A 15,933-nucleotide genomic window follows, 5' to 3' on the forward strand; every position below is an offset into this window, starting at 1 on the left:
CATGGATCGTGCCATTGTCATTGTGATGAAATTGTACCAAAGTTGAACCCAGGTTTGGTGCTCCCTTAAACCGCTGGGCGGTGTCTATAAGACCTCGGACGTCCGCGACTCGAGGCCACTCCTGCGACATCATTATACAATGCCATGTAGAATTGAATGGTACGTACCTGCCTATATTCTAGGTTTGCTTGCATTGACTGATATATTCAATCTTTCTCATATGATGCCTAGATCCTGACATGTATGTTGCTTGATGTACTTTACAGAATGATGTACAGATCTGATTGAGATTAAACCATACATATGGAACACGTTGTAAATCTGGTTGATTTCCACAACACTTAATCTCAATCATGATCTTCGGGAATGGTGGGACACGAGTCTGGCGATGGCCGGATGAACGCTGATCTCAGACGAGCGTTTCCCGACATTCTCCGTGCTCCTGCGCGGCCCACCTCGGAGAAGAATGACCAGCTGAGAGCCCATCGAGCCAGCTCCAGCCACGGAGCTCCGACGACTCTCGCTGCCGGTCTACCTCGACGGGACCGGAAGCGCAAGCATTTTGCGGAACCGCGCCGTCAAAGCGCGAACTGCTCTCCTGGGGCCCGGACGCCGGAGCAGGCATGACGGACTCCGGCAAGGCGCCTGCTGAAGGAGGCCACTGGGAAATGTCCTGGGCCGCAACCCCGTCGGAACGACGGACCCGCTTGGCGCCGAAGGTACGAGTCTAGCCTCGGTTGCTCGAAACGCTAACGGCTCCGTCCGAGAGAATCATCCTAGATTTGCGTGCCTCGGCCCGAGATGGGATTCCCACGCGAGTGATCACGACTCCCATGTCGGCCATGCCTCCACACGGCCGGCACACTCCGACCACTCGCTACTCGGTGGAATCGCCTCCTCCGCACGGGCCGGACACTCCGACCACTCGCTACTCGGTGGAATCGCCTCCTCCGCACGGGCCGGACACTCCGACCACTCGCTGCTTGGTGGAATCACCTCCTCCGCGCGGATCGCGCACTGCTCGTCGGGATCACGCCGTGCCTCACACGGCCGGCTCACCCTGACCACTCGCTTCTCGGTGGAACCACCTCCTCCACGCGAATCGCGCACTGCTCGTCGGAATCACGCCGTGCCTCACACGGCTGGCTCACCCTGACCACTCGCTTCTCGGTGGAACCACCTCCTCCGCGCGAATCGCGCACTGCTCGTCGGAATCACGCCGTGCCTCACACGGCCGGCTCACCCTGACCACTCGCTTCTCGGTGGAACCACCTCCTCCGCACGAATCGCGCACTGCTCGTCGGAATCACGCCGTGCCTCACACGGCCGGCTCACTCCGGCTGCTCGGTGGAATCACCTCCTTCACGCGAATCCCCTCGCTGCTCGGTGGAACCACCTCCTCAATCGCCTCCTCCACGCGAATCCCCTCACTGCTCGGTGGAACCACCTCCTCCGCGCGAATCGCGCACTGCTCGTCGGAATCACGCTGTGCCTCACACAGCCGGCTCACTCCGGCTGCTCGGTGGAATCACCTCCTCCGCGCGAATCGTCGTGCACTGCACCCATCGCGTGCTAATACTCTGGGAGGCCCACGATTCCGATCGCTGCTCGGAATCACCTCCTCGCCGCGAAGCCGCACGTTGCTCCCTTCGTGGGCCCTACTCGGCGAGGCCGGCGATTCCTATCGCTGCTCGCCGGAATCACCTCCTCACGCACAAATCACGCGCTGCACCATCGCTGGATGGCATCCTCACTAGGCACGACGCGCCAGTCGCGCGCGCCGCATCTTCGCTGGATGGACCCCTTCTTCACACGAAGCGCATGCGATTCCCCTTGCTGGCACTACTCTGTGGCCCCGTTGCTGCTGGTCGGAATCCCACCTACGCATGGCTTCTCAGCGAGGCCGGCGAACACCGCTGCCCGGACTCGCCTCAACGCGTGAGGCTCGTTTGGCTCCACTCGGGGACTCGCCGAGCATGGTCTTCCTAAACTTTCATCTTCTTCCGCTGTCATAACCTTAATAAACAATCTTAAAGGGTTCTAAGGGGTTCACGGCACTCGGGGATTTGTGAAATGTGATTTGTGTTGGCGTGATGTATCGTATCATGCTAGATACCGTTGATAACTACCGCACTGCTGCCGCTATTCCCCCGCTTCAACCCCGGACAAACCCTGCCCGAAAGCCATCGAACGAGACGCTACTTCAGGCCTCTCGTGCGTCTCGTGCGTCTCGTGCGTGCGTCTCGTCTCAGCGTGCCACGCTGGCTCGACAGGCCGAGGACGACTTTCGGTTTTGCCAACGAACCGCACGTGCCCGAACCAATTGATGACGTCACCGACTAATCATGCGTTTGCTCTACGGCGTCATTAACGTAATTGCGTGCTTCACGCGATCTCATCGGGGATTCGTTTACATTTCCATGTACCTTGTTAAACTACGTACCAAATGTCCTTTACGTAAACTACGTAAACTACGTAACGCGGCGCTACCTCAAGGTCGCGCGCCCGCGCCGTTTAGGGAGTACACGGTGACCTCGTGAAATGGTGACATTGAGCGTCGCGCCCGACTCCCTTTCACCTGCGCAAGTAACGGGGGCACCGTACTGCCTGCTCGCCCTTGACTCTGGGCTTGTTGTTTATCGGACAGAGCTCTTGGCTCGTATCCACACACATTTCGAGACTGCGAGACGCCTCGTCTGATTCCATTTTCCCTCTGCCCCAGACTGACTGTGACTCAGACTGACCCAGACTGTGAAGGTCGTCTGACTTCGGTATGCAGCGCGCTGCTGCAACCTCGGTGGGGGGGGGGGGGGGGGGGGGTGGGATCCCAGGAGGTTATTGTTGCTCGCCCGGATGCCGTCCGGTATAACGACTCCCACCTCGCCCCTTGTGGGGACCCAGGATGACGTCCATGGATGTCTTTGTGTCTTTGAGTGAGTCTTTTTGTCTTTGAGTGAGTCTTTGAGTCCATGGATGGTCGATCCGAGCCATTCAATGAAGGCGTTGAATGGATGGATTGGTCGGACATCCGTGGATGGTCAATTCAATGAAGGCATTGAATGGATGGATTGGTCGGACATCCGTGGATGGTCAATCCATCCGGGACATCTAGCATGGATGGACAGTCCATCCGGGGCGATGGCTGTCTTTGGGTCTCTGAGTCTTTGCGTCCGTGGATGGTCGATCCATCCGCGGTCTGGCTGGATCCGTGCCATGCAATGAAGGCGTTGAATGGATGGATCGGTCGGACATCCGTGGATGGCCAATCCATCCGGGACATCTAGCATGACAATCATCTCGACATCTAGACAATCCATCCGGGACAACGCTGGGACAAACAAGGTTTGTCCAGCCGGGACTCTCTCTCGGTTTGTGAATGGGACAATTCAATTCGCTTTGAATGGGACAATCCTTCCATCCGGGGCATCCTCTCGGTAGCCGGTATAGCCGATCTTCTCCGATCCTCCGCGCGCTGTACAGCAGGACAGGATTGCCATATGCATCCCGGAGGTTCTGCGCGCTTCGCAGGAGAGGCGCGTTTCGGTCGTTTTTGTCGTCCATCCGGGACGTTCTCTCGGCAGCCGGTAAAGCCGGTCTTCTCCGATCCTCCGAGCGCTGTACTGCAGGACCGGATTGCCGTATGCATCGCGGAGGTTCTGCACGCTCCGCTGGGGGGGCGCGTTCCGGTCGTTTTGTGCGTCGTCGTAATCAGCCATGCCGGTCGTCCAGGCAGCCTTCAGAGGCCGCTCGTGTCTCGTGCGAAGGATCGCTGCCAACGGTAGATTCACGTGCCGAAACAAGAGTTTGTAATGCGTATGAGCTGCCGTCAGAGGACGCTCGAGTCTCGTGATTCAACAGGGCCGCTGCCGGTGTCGAGTAACTCTCGTTATGGCTCTCATCGATTCTCTCCCTCGGCAATTCCATGACATGGACCTAACATGGATCGATCATGTACCCTTGGGAGCCTAGGCAGGTACAGACTGCAATGGACTTACTGTAATGGCCTCCTGTCATGTCATCTTACTTACTGTTACAGCTTACTGTAATTCTTTACTGTACTTGCTTACTGTAATTCCATGACATGGACCTAACATGGATCGATCATGTACCCTTGGGAGCCTAGGCAGGTACAGACTGCAATGGACTTACTGTAATGGCCTCCTGTCATGTAACCTTACTTACGGTTACAGCTTACTGTAAAGAGGCTTACTGATTTACACATGTGTTGCATTGCGGCGAATGGACATTCGCTCTTCGCCAAGGTACAACGTATCCTATCTAGCTACTGTGCCGACGACCCCGCTGTAAGACTAGACTATTGTGACCCACGTGACCGTCCCTCCCTTCGCCTGATACACCCCCGCCTGAAGCAGTGAAGGCACTGAGGTGCCCCTCCGACACCTGCCTCCAGCGGCTACTCCGAAGCAGGGGGGACTCCGGGCTTGGGGATGTCGTACCCGGTAGTTTCCGACCCTGTGTTGGCAGGGTAATTTCGCCACCCTGACCGCTATGGAAGGACCAACTGACTTTATAGGGAAATATGTCTTTAACACCCCAATAATAAAATGATGACTTCCTCAATCCATTAATGCTGACGCGCACTCGCTTCCTGCCTAGCGGCAGTATAGTTCTAACGGTGGGGAGAATGTGATGAAATTGTACCAAAGTTGAACCCAGGTTTGGTGCTCCCTTAAACCGCTGGGCGGTGTCTATAAGACCTCGGACGTCCGCGACTCGAGGCCACTCCTGCGACATCATTATACAATGCCATGTAGAATTGAATGGTACGTACCCGCCTATATTCTAGGTTTGCTTGCATTGACTGATATATTCAATCTTTCTCATATGATGCCTAGATCCTGACATGTATGTTGCTTGATGTACTTTACAGAATGATGTACAGATCTGATTGAGATTAAACCATACATATGGAACACGTTGTAAATCTGGTTGATTTCCACAACAGTCATCTTTCCCCTAATTTTCCTAGAATCAACACTGGTCAACAGCCAAATTGGTTCTGACTTATTTTCAACTGTTTCTAACTAATTTGGTGCCTACGAATCCGAATCTGACCTTAAAATTTCGCCATCACGTAACCTTGACGTAGTACATCATAAGTGTGCAAAAAAATCTTTAGAGCATGAGAATTTCTTGATTAAGTCTCAATTAGTCTATTTATTGTCACAAAAAATAATATGAACTTAAAGTTTTTATTTACATCACATAAAAAAATGTGAATCTCCAAAAATAACATGAACTTTATAAAATATCACAAATAATAATATGAACTTTAAGTTTTTATTTACATCACATAAAAAAAATGTAAATCTCCAAAAATAATATGAACTTTAAGTTTTTATTTTATCTTTAAGTTTATGAACTTTAAGTTTTAGTTTTATTTAGTTTTATCACATTAAAAGTGCTTCTGAACTTTACTTTTGCATTTGTAGGAGCAATCACTTTCATGCTGTAAAGTCCAACAGTCGTCGCCCATCATGTTTGGATTGAATCGGCCTTGATATCGAGTCTCCATGATGGCAATTTCCTGGTGAAACCTTTCTCCATGTTCATCACTGACATCGCCAAGATTTTGTGGAAAGAAGTCCAGATGAGAATGGAAGAAATGTATCTTGAGCGACATTCGAGCTGGTAACTCTTCAACATCTTGTCCACAAGCTCTACATAAATTGGTGCTCGAAAATTTCCAAGGTAATTGTTAGCAAGAGCCACAAAGCTATCCCAAGCAATGCTTTCCAGCTCAGATAGTCTCGTTACAAAGTCCTGATTAGTGAGTACAAGACGAATTTCGGCAGTGCCTGATATTCCTATGGTAGTATGGTATACTGGTTCTCAAAAACTGGATGTGGTTGTAAAATTGGATATCATAATCGAAATCTACAGGTTCATGTTGGTTAGAATCATCTCAAAATATACTAGAACCATAAAACTTTTAAAATTTTGTTGACCAGTGTAATCGTCATAAGGCAATGGGCACAAGATGGCTGCTTGAACTGAATGAAGAGCATCCTTTCTGCACAGCACTCGGGCGACCGTTTACAATCAAGTTAGATTACCTAGAGAATGTAGCCCAGGAATAAACAACTTGGTAGCAAATATGCTACAACCCAGCAGTAACATTATCCTCATCTAATGCAATAACTTATGAAACTTGTTGATTTTCTCAAAATGCCACTTTTGTAATTTGACGATCGGCTCATTTCGTAAAATAATTGCAAAACGTTTTCAGCTGATGAAGGACGATAGATCGAAATATACAAAATAATTTCCATTAAAACAATAACGAAAAGGATTTTGTGCAAGATAAACTGATATTTGTCCCAACATTTCCACAGAGGCTGCGTTACAAACTGATGTGTATTGTCGTGGGCGATTGGGAGAGAAGAACAGGTCAGTGGACGTCAGAAAGGCAGGCTTACCTGGTTGAGGATATCCTGTTTCTGCAGGTTCACAGGGGATAAAACAATCACATGTTAATTTGTACGTCCCATTTTAATGTATAAAACCTACAGGGTTGACAAAAAATGGAAACACCTGCGTAAATGAGGTACACCAAGCAACAGCTTCCATACAGGTGTGGCCCATGTCTTAATTCGGCAAATAATATCCCAGTATGATTAGGGTCATGTATAAAATGCTGCACAGGCCTGGTTGCCTATAATTATGGCCAGCATGTGTGATCGCCCAATGGTTTGTTGAGCATAACACTGATGTTATCCATATGTCATGGCCTTCTCAATCACCAGATCTGAACCCAATCGAGCATTTAAGGGATATTCTGGAAAGATGCCTGAGACAGCGTTTTCCACCTCCATCAAAACAGGTGTGAGTTAATTGACTTTCTCATGGATGAATGGTGCCATATCCCTCCTGCAAAATTCCAGACCCTGGTGGATTCTATGCCACAGCGCATACTAGCTGCTCATGGTGGCCCAAAGCCCTATTAAGTGACTTTACATTGGTGTTTCCATTTTTTGTCCACTACCTGTATGTACACAGCAATCCAACCATGGGTGTTGTACATCATTTGACAATTCCATATGGTGCAATGCAAGTTGAGGCACTCCATTATGGAGTATATAAATTAAGCCAACTGTGCTGTCTATAATGTCGCTGTAAAACATATCATGATATCATTAGAATAAAATTAAGTGTTTGACCTCTAACCATGCCAAATTCCCTGATACCGGATGATGTCGGGCTCAGCACTACACCATTAGAACCCCTTACGACTCTGTGACTATTGTGGTGATCTCGTGAAAAATGAGTTTTCAAAGATCTCCTATTATTAGAGCATTGCGACATCTTTCTATTATTATTATTGTTATTATTATTATTATTATTATTATTTATTTTCTTGAATACCAAGTTGAAGCTCGTGGAGGAGCTAGAACACAAAACAGATCAGGATGTAACAGAACAAAATGAACAGTAAAAAGAGAGGGGGGAAACACAACAACAGCAACGTTGAGGGGAAAATAGAGGGAGACTTGAAAAAGTGAGGGATGTGGGGAAGAATGAGGGTTAGGGGAGGAGACATGGGGTGGGCAAGATGGATACAGAAACAAACACTCATGAATGAAAAACTGGAAATTTGGATAGAGGTGGGTTTTAGGATGGTTAATGGGAGTAGAAAAGATCAGGTGTTGGATGGGGGGATTATTTGCTATGGTGCTGAACAGTGCTCTTGAAGACCTGGAAGGAAGAGTGAGATTGAAGAGAATGTGGAAGTTGATTCCACAGGCAGGAAAATGAGAAATGAATAAGTGGCGGTGAGCAGTGATTCTGGATTTTGGGAGTTTCACCAGAAGGAGGTTGCTGGTGGACTGAGTGCACCCTTCAAACACCTCTGGGATAGGGAGGGGGCACAGCAAAGAAAAGGCAGAGCATGCATGAAAGACAAGAAATAGATGGCAGTAGATGATAAAGAGAGCATCAACCTGTCTGTGATGTGAAAGTGATAGGCACACAGACTCGACCTCATCACAGGAGATTCCAATAATCTTGAAAGCCTTGGTTTCCACTTTCCACAGCATCTAGTGGCAAGATATGAAGCAGGGCTGCCAGCCCAGAGGGGAGAGCAGAACTCAAGCTGCAATAAAGGCCGCGTAGGTGGATAAGAGTTCAGGTGTGCCAAGGAAGGACTTTGCATGATGGAGTATGCCCAGTCAGTGACTGGCTTTAGAGGCAAACAAAAGTGTGGTTTGCCCAACAAATCCTTACTATAATTCACAGACGGAGTTTGTTTGTGTTTGTTTGTGTGTTTGGTTGTTTGTTTGTCGTGCTTCTCCTCCTACAGTTCTAGACCGATTACATCTAGACTTGCTACATCAGACCAGCATGACCCCAATTAGTGTATGGGGTGTTTTTTTTTTTATCATTGCCAGTTGTCTTGGGGTGGAGAGGGGAGATGCACATTCTCTATGTAAATGTGTATCGTGTAGGACTGTCTCCAGGTGGGCAAGGGTATTACAAGTCCTCACCCTTTACAGTACAGTATTCCTGTCCCCACGTTTTCTAGGGCATTGAGGTGTTTTGACTTATAAGCAGTAGGCATTCTTTTTTTTATTAAGCAGTAGGTTTTGAATTATAAGCAGTAGGCAGGAAGTTATAAGCAGGAAGCTTCATGCATGCAACCGAGGTTTTATTTTTTGGGGGGAGCTGTCAATTGCCTATACACCGCCCAAGTAAAGGTATGTGTCGGAAGAACGTGTTGCATGCTTCGAACAAGGTCGCCCATATCGTTGGTACTCTGCTAGTTATAGGTAATCGCTCATAGTGAGGGACAAAAGTTTGAGTGCTGAACTTCTTCAAGAGAATTGTTAAGAAAGTAGATGAGAGTGTTTGCCAGATGGTCCTTTTGGAGAGAGGGAGAGGGAGAGAGAGAGATAAAGAGAAAGAGAGAGAGAGAGAAGAGAGAGAAGAGAGAGAAGAGAGAGAGAAGAGAGAGAGAAGAGAGAGAAGAGAGAGAAGAGAGAGAGGAGTGTGAGATTTGTCAGGATTGAAATACATATTCCAAGTGTTTGACTAACTTGGGATTTTATGAAAGGCTAAACAGAGGGAAGAGGTTGCTGCCTGTCTGTCTGAAGGATGAGGGATGTCATGGCAGAGGATGGAGTCATCAACAAATAGATAAAAGGGATTTTCCAGAGAGTCAGAGAAATCATGTATAAAGATCAGGAAAAGGACTGTGCCCGGAACACTGCCTTGCAGGACTCCAGCCTAGACAGGGAGAGGAGATGAAAGGATTCCGTTGCGATCCTCATGTTGGCTTCGAAAGTAGAGAAAGTCAATAATCCAAGAGTGGAGTTGGCCTTGGATGGCATGGGCAGCGAGTTTGGAGAGTAAGGCAGAATGCCAGACTGTATTGAAAGCTCGAGATATGTTGATAGAGAGATGGCCCTGATCTCATGTCTGACCTTGAAGGCCTCCATCCAGTGTTGTGAGAGTGGAAGCAGCATTTCAAATGTAGACTGACCTGGTCTGACTTGGAATGGGTTATCTAAGATGAGGTCATTGGAGAAAAGAAAGGATGTCATATCAACATTGATGATGGATTCCATGACCTTGCTGATGATTGGAAGTAAGCAGATATGCCTGCAGTTAAGGAGATCAGTTTTTGCACATTTTTTGTGTTATACCGTGATGTTGGCTAATTTCCAAGCAGATGGAAGATGGGCAAATGACAGGGTGAAAAGAGCAGAGCAAGCAACAGAGCAGGTTTTTAGGACACGCAAGCTGATGTCGTCTGACTCAGTTGCAGAATCAGAGTTGAGGGTTGCCAGAAACTTGTCCACCCTTTCTGGTGCAAAATATACAGAATCCAGGAGCAGTTTGGTGTGACTAGGTAGGGTAGGTACAGGGAGTGATGGGTTGGGGACACAAGATTTGGAAGCAAACACAGAGTTCATAGTTCTCTTATAAAACACCAGTTTACAAATGACTTCAGCACTACCATTGTTAGTTTGCTGCTGAAGACAGAAGCGATGGTCTCATTGAGCTGGCCTAAGGAATTAATAACAATGTGATTGTGATTATATGGAATCATACTATTGAGTGTGGCAATGCTGCTGATGTGGAGGTTTCATATATTTTGGCAGGAATTGAGAATTTTGCTCAGGTACCAGCACACAATGGCCTTGCTCTTTTGAAGGCAGCATTGTGCCTTTAGCATGTATAAACAAATGCTAGCGGAAAGGACAGCTGTGTTAATGCTCCCTCTGAAGAGGAGGAGGTGCCTGTGGATTATATTCCAAACCACATTCATTGATACGACACTGCCTGCAAATAACTATGAGGATGGACAGGAAGTTCATAGTCAGGCTAAGAATCAAACCCAGACAACACACCCCAAAGATGAGTTTGCAACCTTTGAGCCATGCTGTCATCTCATGGGGCTGGTAATGATTCCTCATATCATGTTTAGATGAATCATTCAAAACAGTAAACAAGCAGACACTTCATCAATGGATATAGATGGGAAGAAAGTTAATCAGAGAAAGTGAATTCACAACGAAGAATTATAAATGGTGATGTGGATGTTAATTCATAGCATACTTATTGGAGTGAAGAATCTAGAGTCACTCTATGAATAAACATCCACATCACCATTTATAATTCCTCGTTGTGAATTCACTTTCTCTGATTAACTCTCTTCCCATTAACTTTCTTCTGATTAACTTTCATGAGTACCCAATCAGTGGGCCACAGCACGTTTTCCAGGTGGGCCACAGCGACTGCCCAATATTTGCCCAAATAATATAATCTTTTCACGCACAAGGCCTAAAACAAGAGTTCAATTCTGTGTGTGTTGGTGGTGGCCAGTGGTAGCCACCCACTATTCCCTGCATATATTTTTTAGTCTTGTTTTTTAAATATATTTCCTTTTTTTTTTCCAGAAACCCTTCTGAAATGACAAAACGAGGATATGATGAGCAATACATAAAGTTTGGATTCACATCCTTACATGATCGTGGCGAATTAAAGGGACAATGCGTCCTGTGCCAGAAAGTTCTCGGAAACCAATCTTTGCGGCAATCGAAGTTGAAGCTCCATTTGGAGAAGATTCATCCACATCATCGACATAAGGATGTGGACTTCTTCAAGCGAATGGAAGAGAACGTGAACTGCCAGCGTTTGGATCAAAGTGGAACATTATTTCAGCAAAACAAGCGTCTTACGGAGGCTTCTTATGTCGTAAGCCTCCTCATTGCGCAACAGAAGAAACCTCACACAGTCGGAGAGACTCTCATCAAGCCATGTGCTCTGAAGATGGCTGGGATTCTGCTTGGAGAAGAAGCTGAAAAAAAGTTCAACAAAACTCCTTTATCAAATAATACGGTTCAAAGGAGGATTGCTGACTTGTCTAGCGACATAAAAGAACAAGTGATTGCTGAAATCAAAGACGCTGCATTTGGATTGTTCTCAATTCAGTTGGATGAATCCACCAATGTTTCAGCCTGTTCCCAGCTTCTTGCCTTCGTTCGGTATATGAAGGGTGATTCCATCAAGGAAGAATTCTTATTCTGCCGTTCTCTCGAAAGAAATACCAAAGCTGTGGATGTGATGGAAAAAGTAACAGAGTTCTTTGACCATGAGGAACTGAACTGGCACAATCTCTGTGGAGTGTGCACCGATGGCGCCCCAGCTATGCTCGGAGCAAAAAGTGGCTTCCAAGCGCTTGTTTGAAATCTATCTCCAGGCATCATTTCTGTTCATTGTCTGATTCATCGGCAAGCTCTTGCTTCAAAAACCCTTCCATCTCATCTTCAGGATGTTCTTGAACAAGTCATCAAAATTGTGAACAACGTGAAAAGCAGTGCTTTGAATTCCCAACTGTTCAATAAATTGTGCACAGAAATGGATTCAGAGCATAATAACCTGCTTTACTACACCAAGGTGCAATGGTGAAGTGAGTGAAAAATGGCCTTAAAACGATCATTCACTAGACCAAGGTGCATTGGCTATCAAAAGGAAATGTTGTGGCACGAGTGTTTGAACTCCGAGAAGAGATGCAGAGTTTCCTACAGATGCAAGAAAAGCACAAACTTGAGGCTTCCTTCCATGAAAAGCTGTGGGTCTTTCGCCTTGCATACCTTGTGGATATTTTTGATCAACTTAACAGACTGAATCTAAAGCTGTAAGGAAAGGGAACAACGATCATTCAGTTCATTGACACTCTCAGTACATTTATACAGAAGCTTGAAAACTGGAAACGAAAGGCTGAGGAAGGAAACTTTACCATGTTCGAATCTCTTTCAGAAGTCACTATTAATGAGCCGCTGGATCCTGGCGTTGCAAAGGATGTTGTGACACACCTCAGCTGTCTCCGAGAAGAATTTCTGCAGTACTTTCCAGAAATTGGGAGAGAAGGACTGGCACTCACGAGGAATCCTTTTCTTGTTAATGTCAGTGACGTCCAGGATGACCTGCAAGATGAACTGATTGAATTTCAAAATGCTTCTGGATGCACAATGTCTTTGAAGCTTCCTCTAGCTCTGAGTTTTGGCCAAAAATGATGGGAAGCTACCCCAGCATTGCAAAGGAATGCCTTCAGAAACTCCTGCCCTTTGCAACAACTTAACTGAATCGGGCTTCTCAACGTTGGTGCAGCTGAAGACAAAGGCTCGGAATCGCCTTGAATGTGAGGCAGATCTTAGATGTGAGCTTTCTACAACAAAACCTAGGATTTTGAAACTGATGCAGAAAATTCAGGAGAACATCTCTCATTAAAGTAGCTTTAGGTTAAACTGGTTTGAGTTTTTTTTCAATTGGCAGATACTGCAATGTTTTGTGTTACAGCCCACAAGCAAAGCACCCTGGAGATGAGTTTTCAAATATTTTTTATTTTCCTGGTTATTGTTGCAATGTGTTAATGGAGTTTCATTTCTTAATTTAAAATAAATATTTATTTTTTATGGAAAAGCCTTGAAGTCTGAAGTGTTCATTTGCCCTTTCAAATTTCATTTAAAATTTTCAAATTTGTCGATGTTCTGTTCTAAAAATTTCTCGCAAGACCCTTTTCCACAAATAAATTTGCGTTACTTCACTCGCATTAATTCATTTCACAAAGAAATTGTTCAAATGAGAAATATTGTTCCATTAAAAACTCTAAAAGTCTAAATTGAATTATTAAGTTGTGGTACTTATTGACATTTCTTTGGTTTCAAAAAATTGCTATGATCCCCACTGGCCCATGACATGTCAGGTCAAAAGCCAGTTGGGCCACATAGCGAAAAAAGTTGGGAAACACTGATCTATACGAAAGGCAGATAAGGGAATTGGAATTACAATTCATGCAAAATCCAACAAGTGTGAATGGTGTAGCTTTATGAGTACCTGGTCTGGATTGTACTTCGACAAAATTCCATCTCCATAAAATTCTTGCAATACATCCTTCAGCTTCTTGTTGGAATCTGGTTCGGGAGTTTGGGAGTTTGATTTGGTAAGGTGACAAAAGCACATGAGGCACAAAACAGTGTTGTTGTTACCTCCGCCATCAAAGGTGGTTGGCGGTTATGTTTTCACCCCTGTCTGTTTGTCTGTTTGTCTGTCCGTCTGTCTGTCTGTATGTCTGTCTGTATGTCTGTCTGTATGTCTGTATGTCTGTATGTCTGTATGTCTGTATGTCTGTCTGTATGTATGTATGGCTGTCTGTCTGTCTGTCTGTCTGTATGTCTGTCTGTCTGTATGTCTGTATGTCTGTATGTCTGTCTGTATGTATGTCTGTCTGTCTGTCTGTTTGTGAACACGATATCTCAAATAGTTGTGGACAGATTCAGACGATTCTTCTCAAATTCAAGGACAAATCGATTTGATTTTGGTGAAGATCCGGATCCGGATCCGGTTGCGTGAATTTTAAAAATATTTCAAGTCATTCTTCACTATTGAGTGAATGATCGTTTTAAGGCCATTTTCCCCACTAGAGCAGGGGCTAGCCTTGCGGGCCCCATGACAATCATGGTTCCCTGTTTGAGGCAATGTTTTTATGGCCGGATGCCCTTCCTGGCGCCAACCCTTAGTCGCCTCTTAAGATGCGCAGGGATACGGTGTACCTATTCTAAACCGGGGTACACACCGGGAAATTCTTCACTATTGAGTGACAGAGCCAAAAAAACCGATATACAGTATAGCATGATATTTCAAAAAGTTGTGGACGACTTATGACAAAGCTTGGTGGATGAGTTAGTTGGTTAGGTGACAAGAGCAAGTCGATTCGATTTTGGTTCATATCCGACCTATCAGTGGGATACAAAAGGTAAACTGTTCAGCCTGGTGGAGGTATGCTCTCTACCAAGTGCTGTTTTGGTTTCAAATGAATGTTTAAATTTTTAATTCACAAATATTTATTTGAAATAAAATGCCATTATAATTGTGTGACAAGGACGAAATGATTAGATTTTGGTGAAGTTCCGGATCCGGATCTGGCTTCGAGGTTTTTAAGTGATACTTCACCATTGGGAGATAGGGCTAAAACCAATATATAGCATCATATTTCACAAAGTTATCGATGGATTCGGACGAAACTTGGTGGACATGTTGTGTGTGTGAAAACGACGAATTGATTCGATTTTAGTGAAGATCTGAATACGGATGCGGATACTGGATTTTTTAAAATGATCAAGTGATTTTTCACCATTGCGTGATAGGGCCAAAAACTATATACAGTATATAGCATGATATTGAAAGAAGTTGTAGACGACTTTTGACATAACGAGGTGGATGAGTTCGGTCGGCGACAAGATCGAGCTGATTAGACTTTGGTTCAGACTTTGGACTTTGGTCCAGATTTGGCCTATCAGTGGGATACAAAGCGTAAACTGTTCAGCCTGGCAGAGGTATGCCTTTCTAGTTTATTGAAGTTTTTGATTTGCTTCAGTGGATGAAAAGAATACACTATTTGGCAGCAAATAAAACTTCAGTGAATTTTCCAGAAATTTCTGTTGAGACAGCTACGCTTTGTCATTCGGTGTCTCTGATCTCTGACAAAATACAGTTGGTTTCAACTTTCTCCCTGAAGCACACATAACCTCAATTCTTCAACACAGGAGGTCATCAGGTGCTCATCAAAGCCTGCGCTACTGTGAAGTATTACAGTACTTGATGTTTTCCTACACTAACACCTTACAGTTGTTTGTTTGTGCACTATCCTTTTTAAATGCTAAGTGTCAAGCAAGGAAGCGGCAGGTAACATTTAAAAACTTTTTCGTATGACTCGGCCGAAGTTCAAACGACCGACCACCAAGACTGAGAGTGGACATTACTCATTGCACCACTGAGTTTGATAATAAAACAGAAAGTATAACACGAAACCTAATCCACAAAATTATAACACGAGGTGCTTTGTATTACACCACAGGGTACTTTATCTCAGACAAGCAAAGCTACCCACCTGTCGCTTCGCTGATGGTCCTTTGGTTTGAATCTGCACTTAAAATGAGTGAAATTAAACATTTTGAAAATTTTGAATTGTTCACACTCAGTCATCAAACATCACTGTAATGCATATGATCAAGTTGCTTAAACTTTCTTTTTAAAAGAAGATGATTTTTAACACTGGATACCAACGGGTGGCATCACAGTACCTTGAGAAAGTATTCACACCCCTTGACTTTTTCACATTTTGTTGTCTTACAGCCTGAATTCAAAATTGGGTAAAATAGCAGGGGAATAGAAAAGGCCCCTTTATATAAGGGTATGCGCCATGTGGCAAAGTATAGAAAAGAAGGGACATTCCATAGCTTGGAGAAAATGCCAAACAATACAAAATATCGTTTTGATTATTTATTATTTGAAAGATTATATTTGATTATTTATTTATTATTACATTATTATTTATTATTTGATTATTTAAATAAATTTATTATTTATTACTATTCAAAAAATTGTGTGTGCATGCAGATCCCTTGTGAT

The 15,933-nt window shown here is 45.1% G+C and overlaps 1 protein-coding gene across 3 annotated transcripts in view; it reads right to left on the minus strand.

Annotated features, from left to right (window-relative positions):
- Window positions 1-15,933, minus strand: part of LOC137430230 (diacylglycerol kinase beta-like) — a 414,122-nt gene that overhangs the window by 248,765 nt on the left and 149,424 nt on the right. The window contains exons 3-4 of one of the 3 annotated variants that reach the window (XM_068120932.2): window positions 13,360-13,436; window positions 6,441-6,461 (exon numbers count right to left, since the gene is read on the minus strand). The exons of 1 other annotated variant lie outside the window; for it this stretch is intronic. In XM_068120932.2, the coding sequence (XP_067977033.2) occupies window positions 6,441-6,461; window positions 13,360-13,436 (98 nt within the window). The remainder of the gene's footprint in view (window positions 1-6,440; window positions 6,462-13,359; window positions 13,437-15,933) is intronic. One more of the 3 variants, XM_068120933.2, reaches the window with a different exon arrangement.

This window comes from Myxine glutinosa, chromosome 6, assembly GCF_964187855.1.
Source record: "Myxine glutinosa chromosome 6, kmMyxGlut1.1, whole genome shotgun sequence".
Lineage (NCBI taxonomy): Eukaryota > Metazoa > Chordata > Myxini > Myxiniformes > Myxinidae > Myxine > Myxine glutinosa.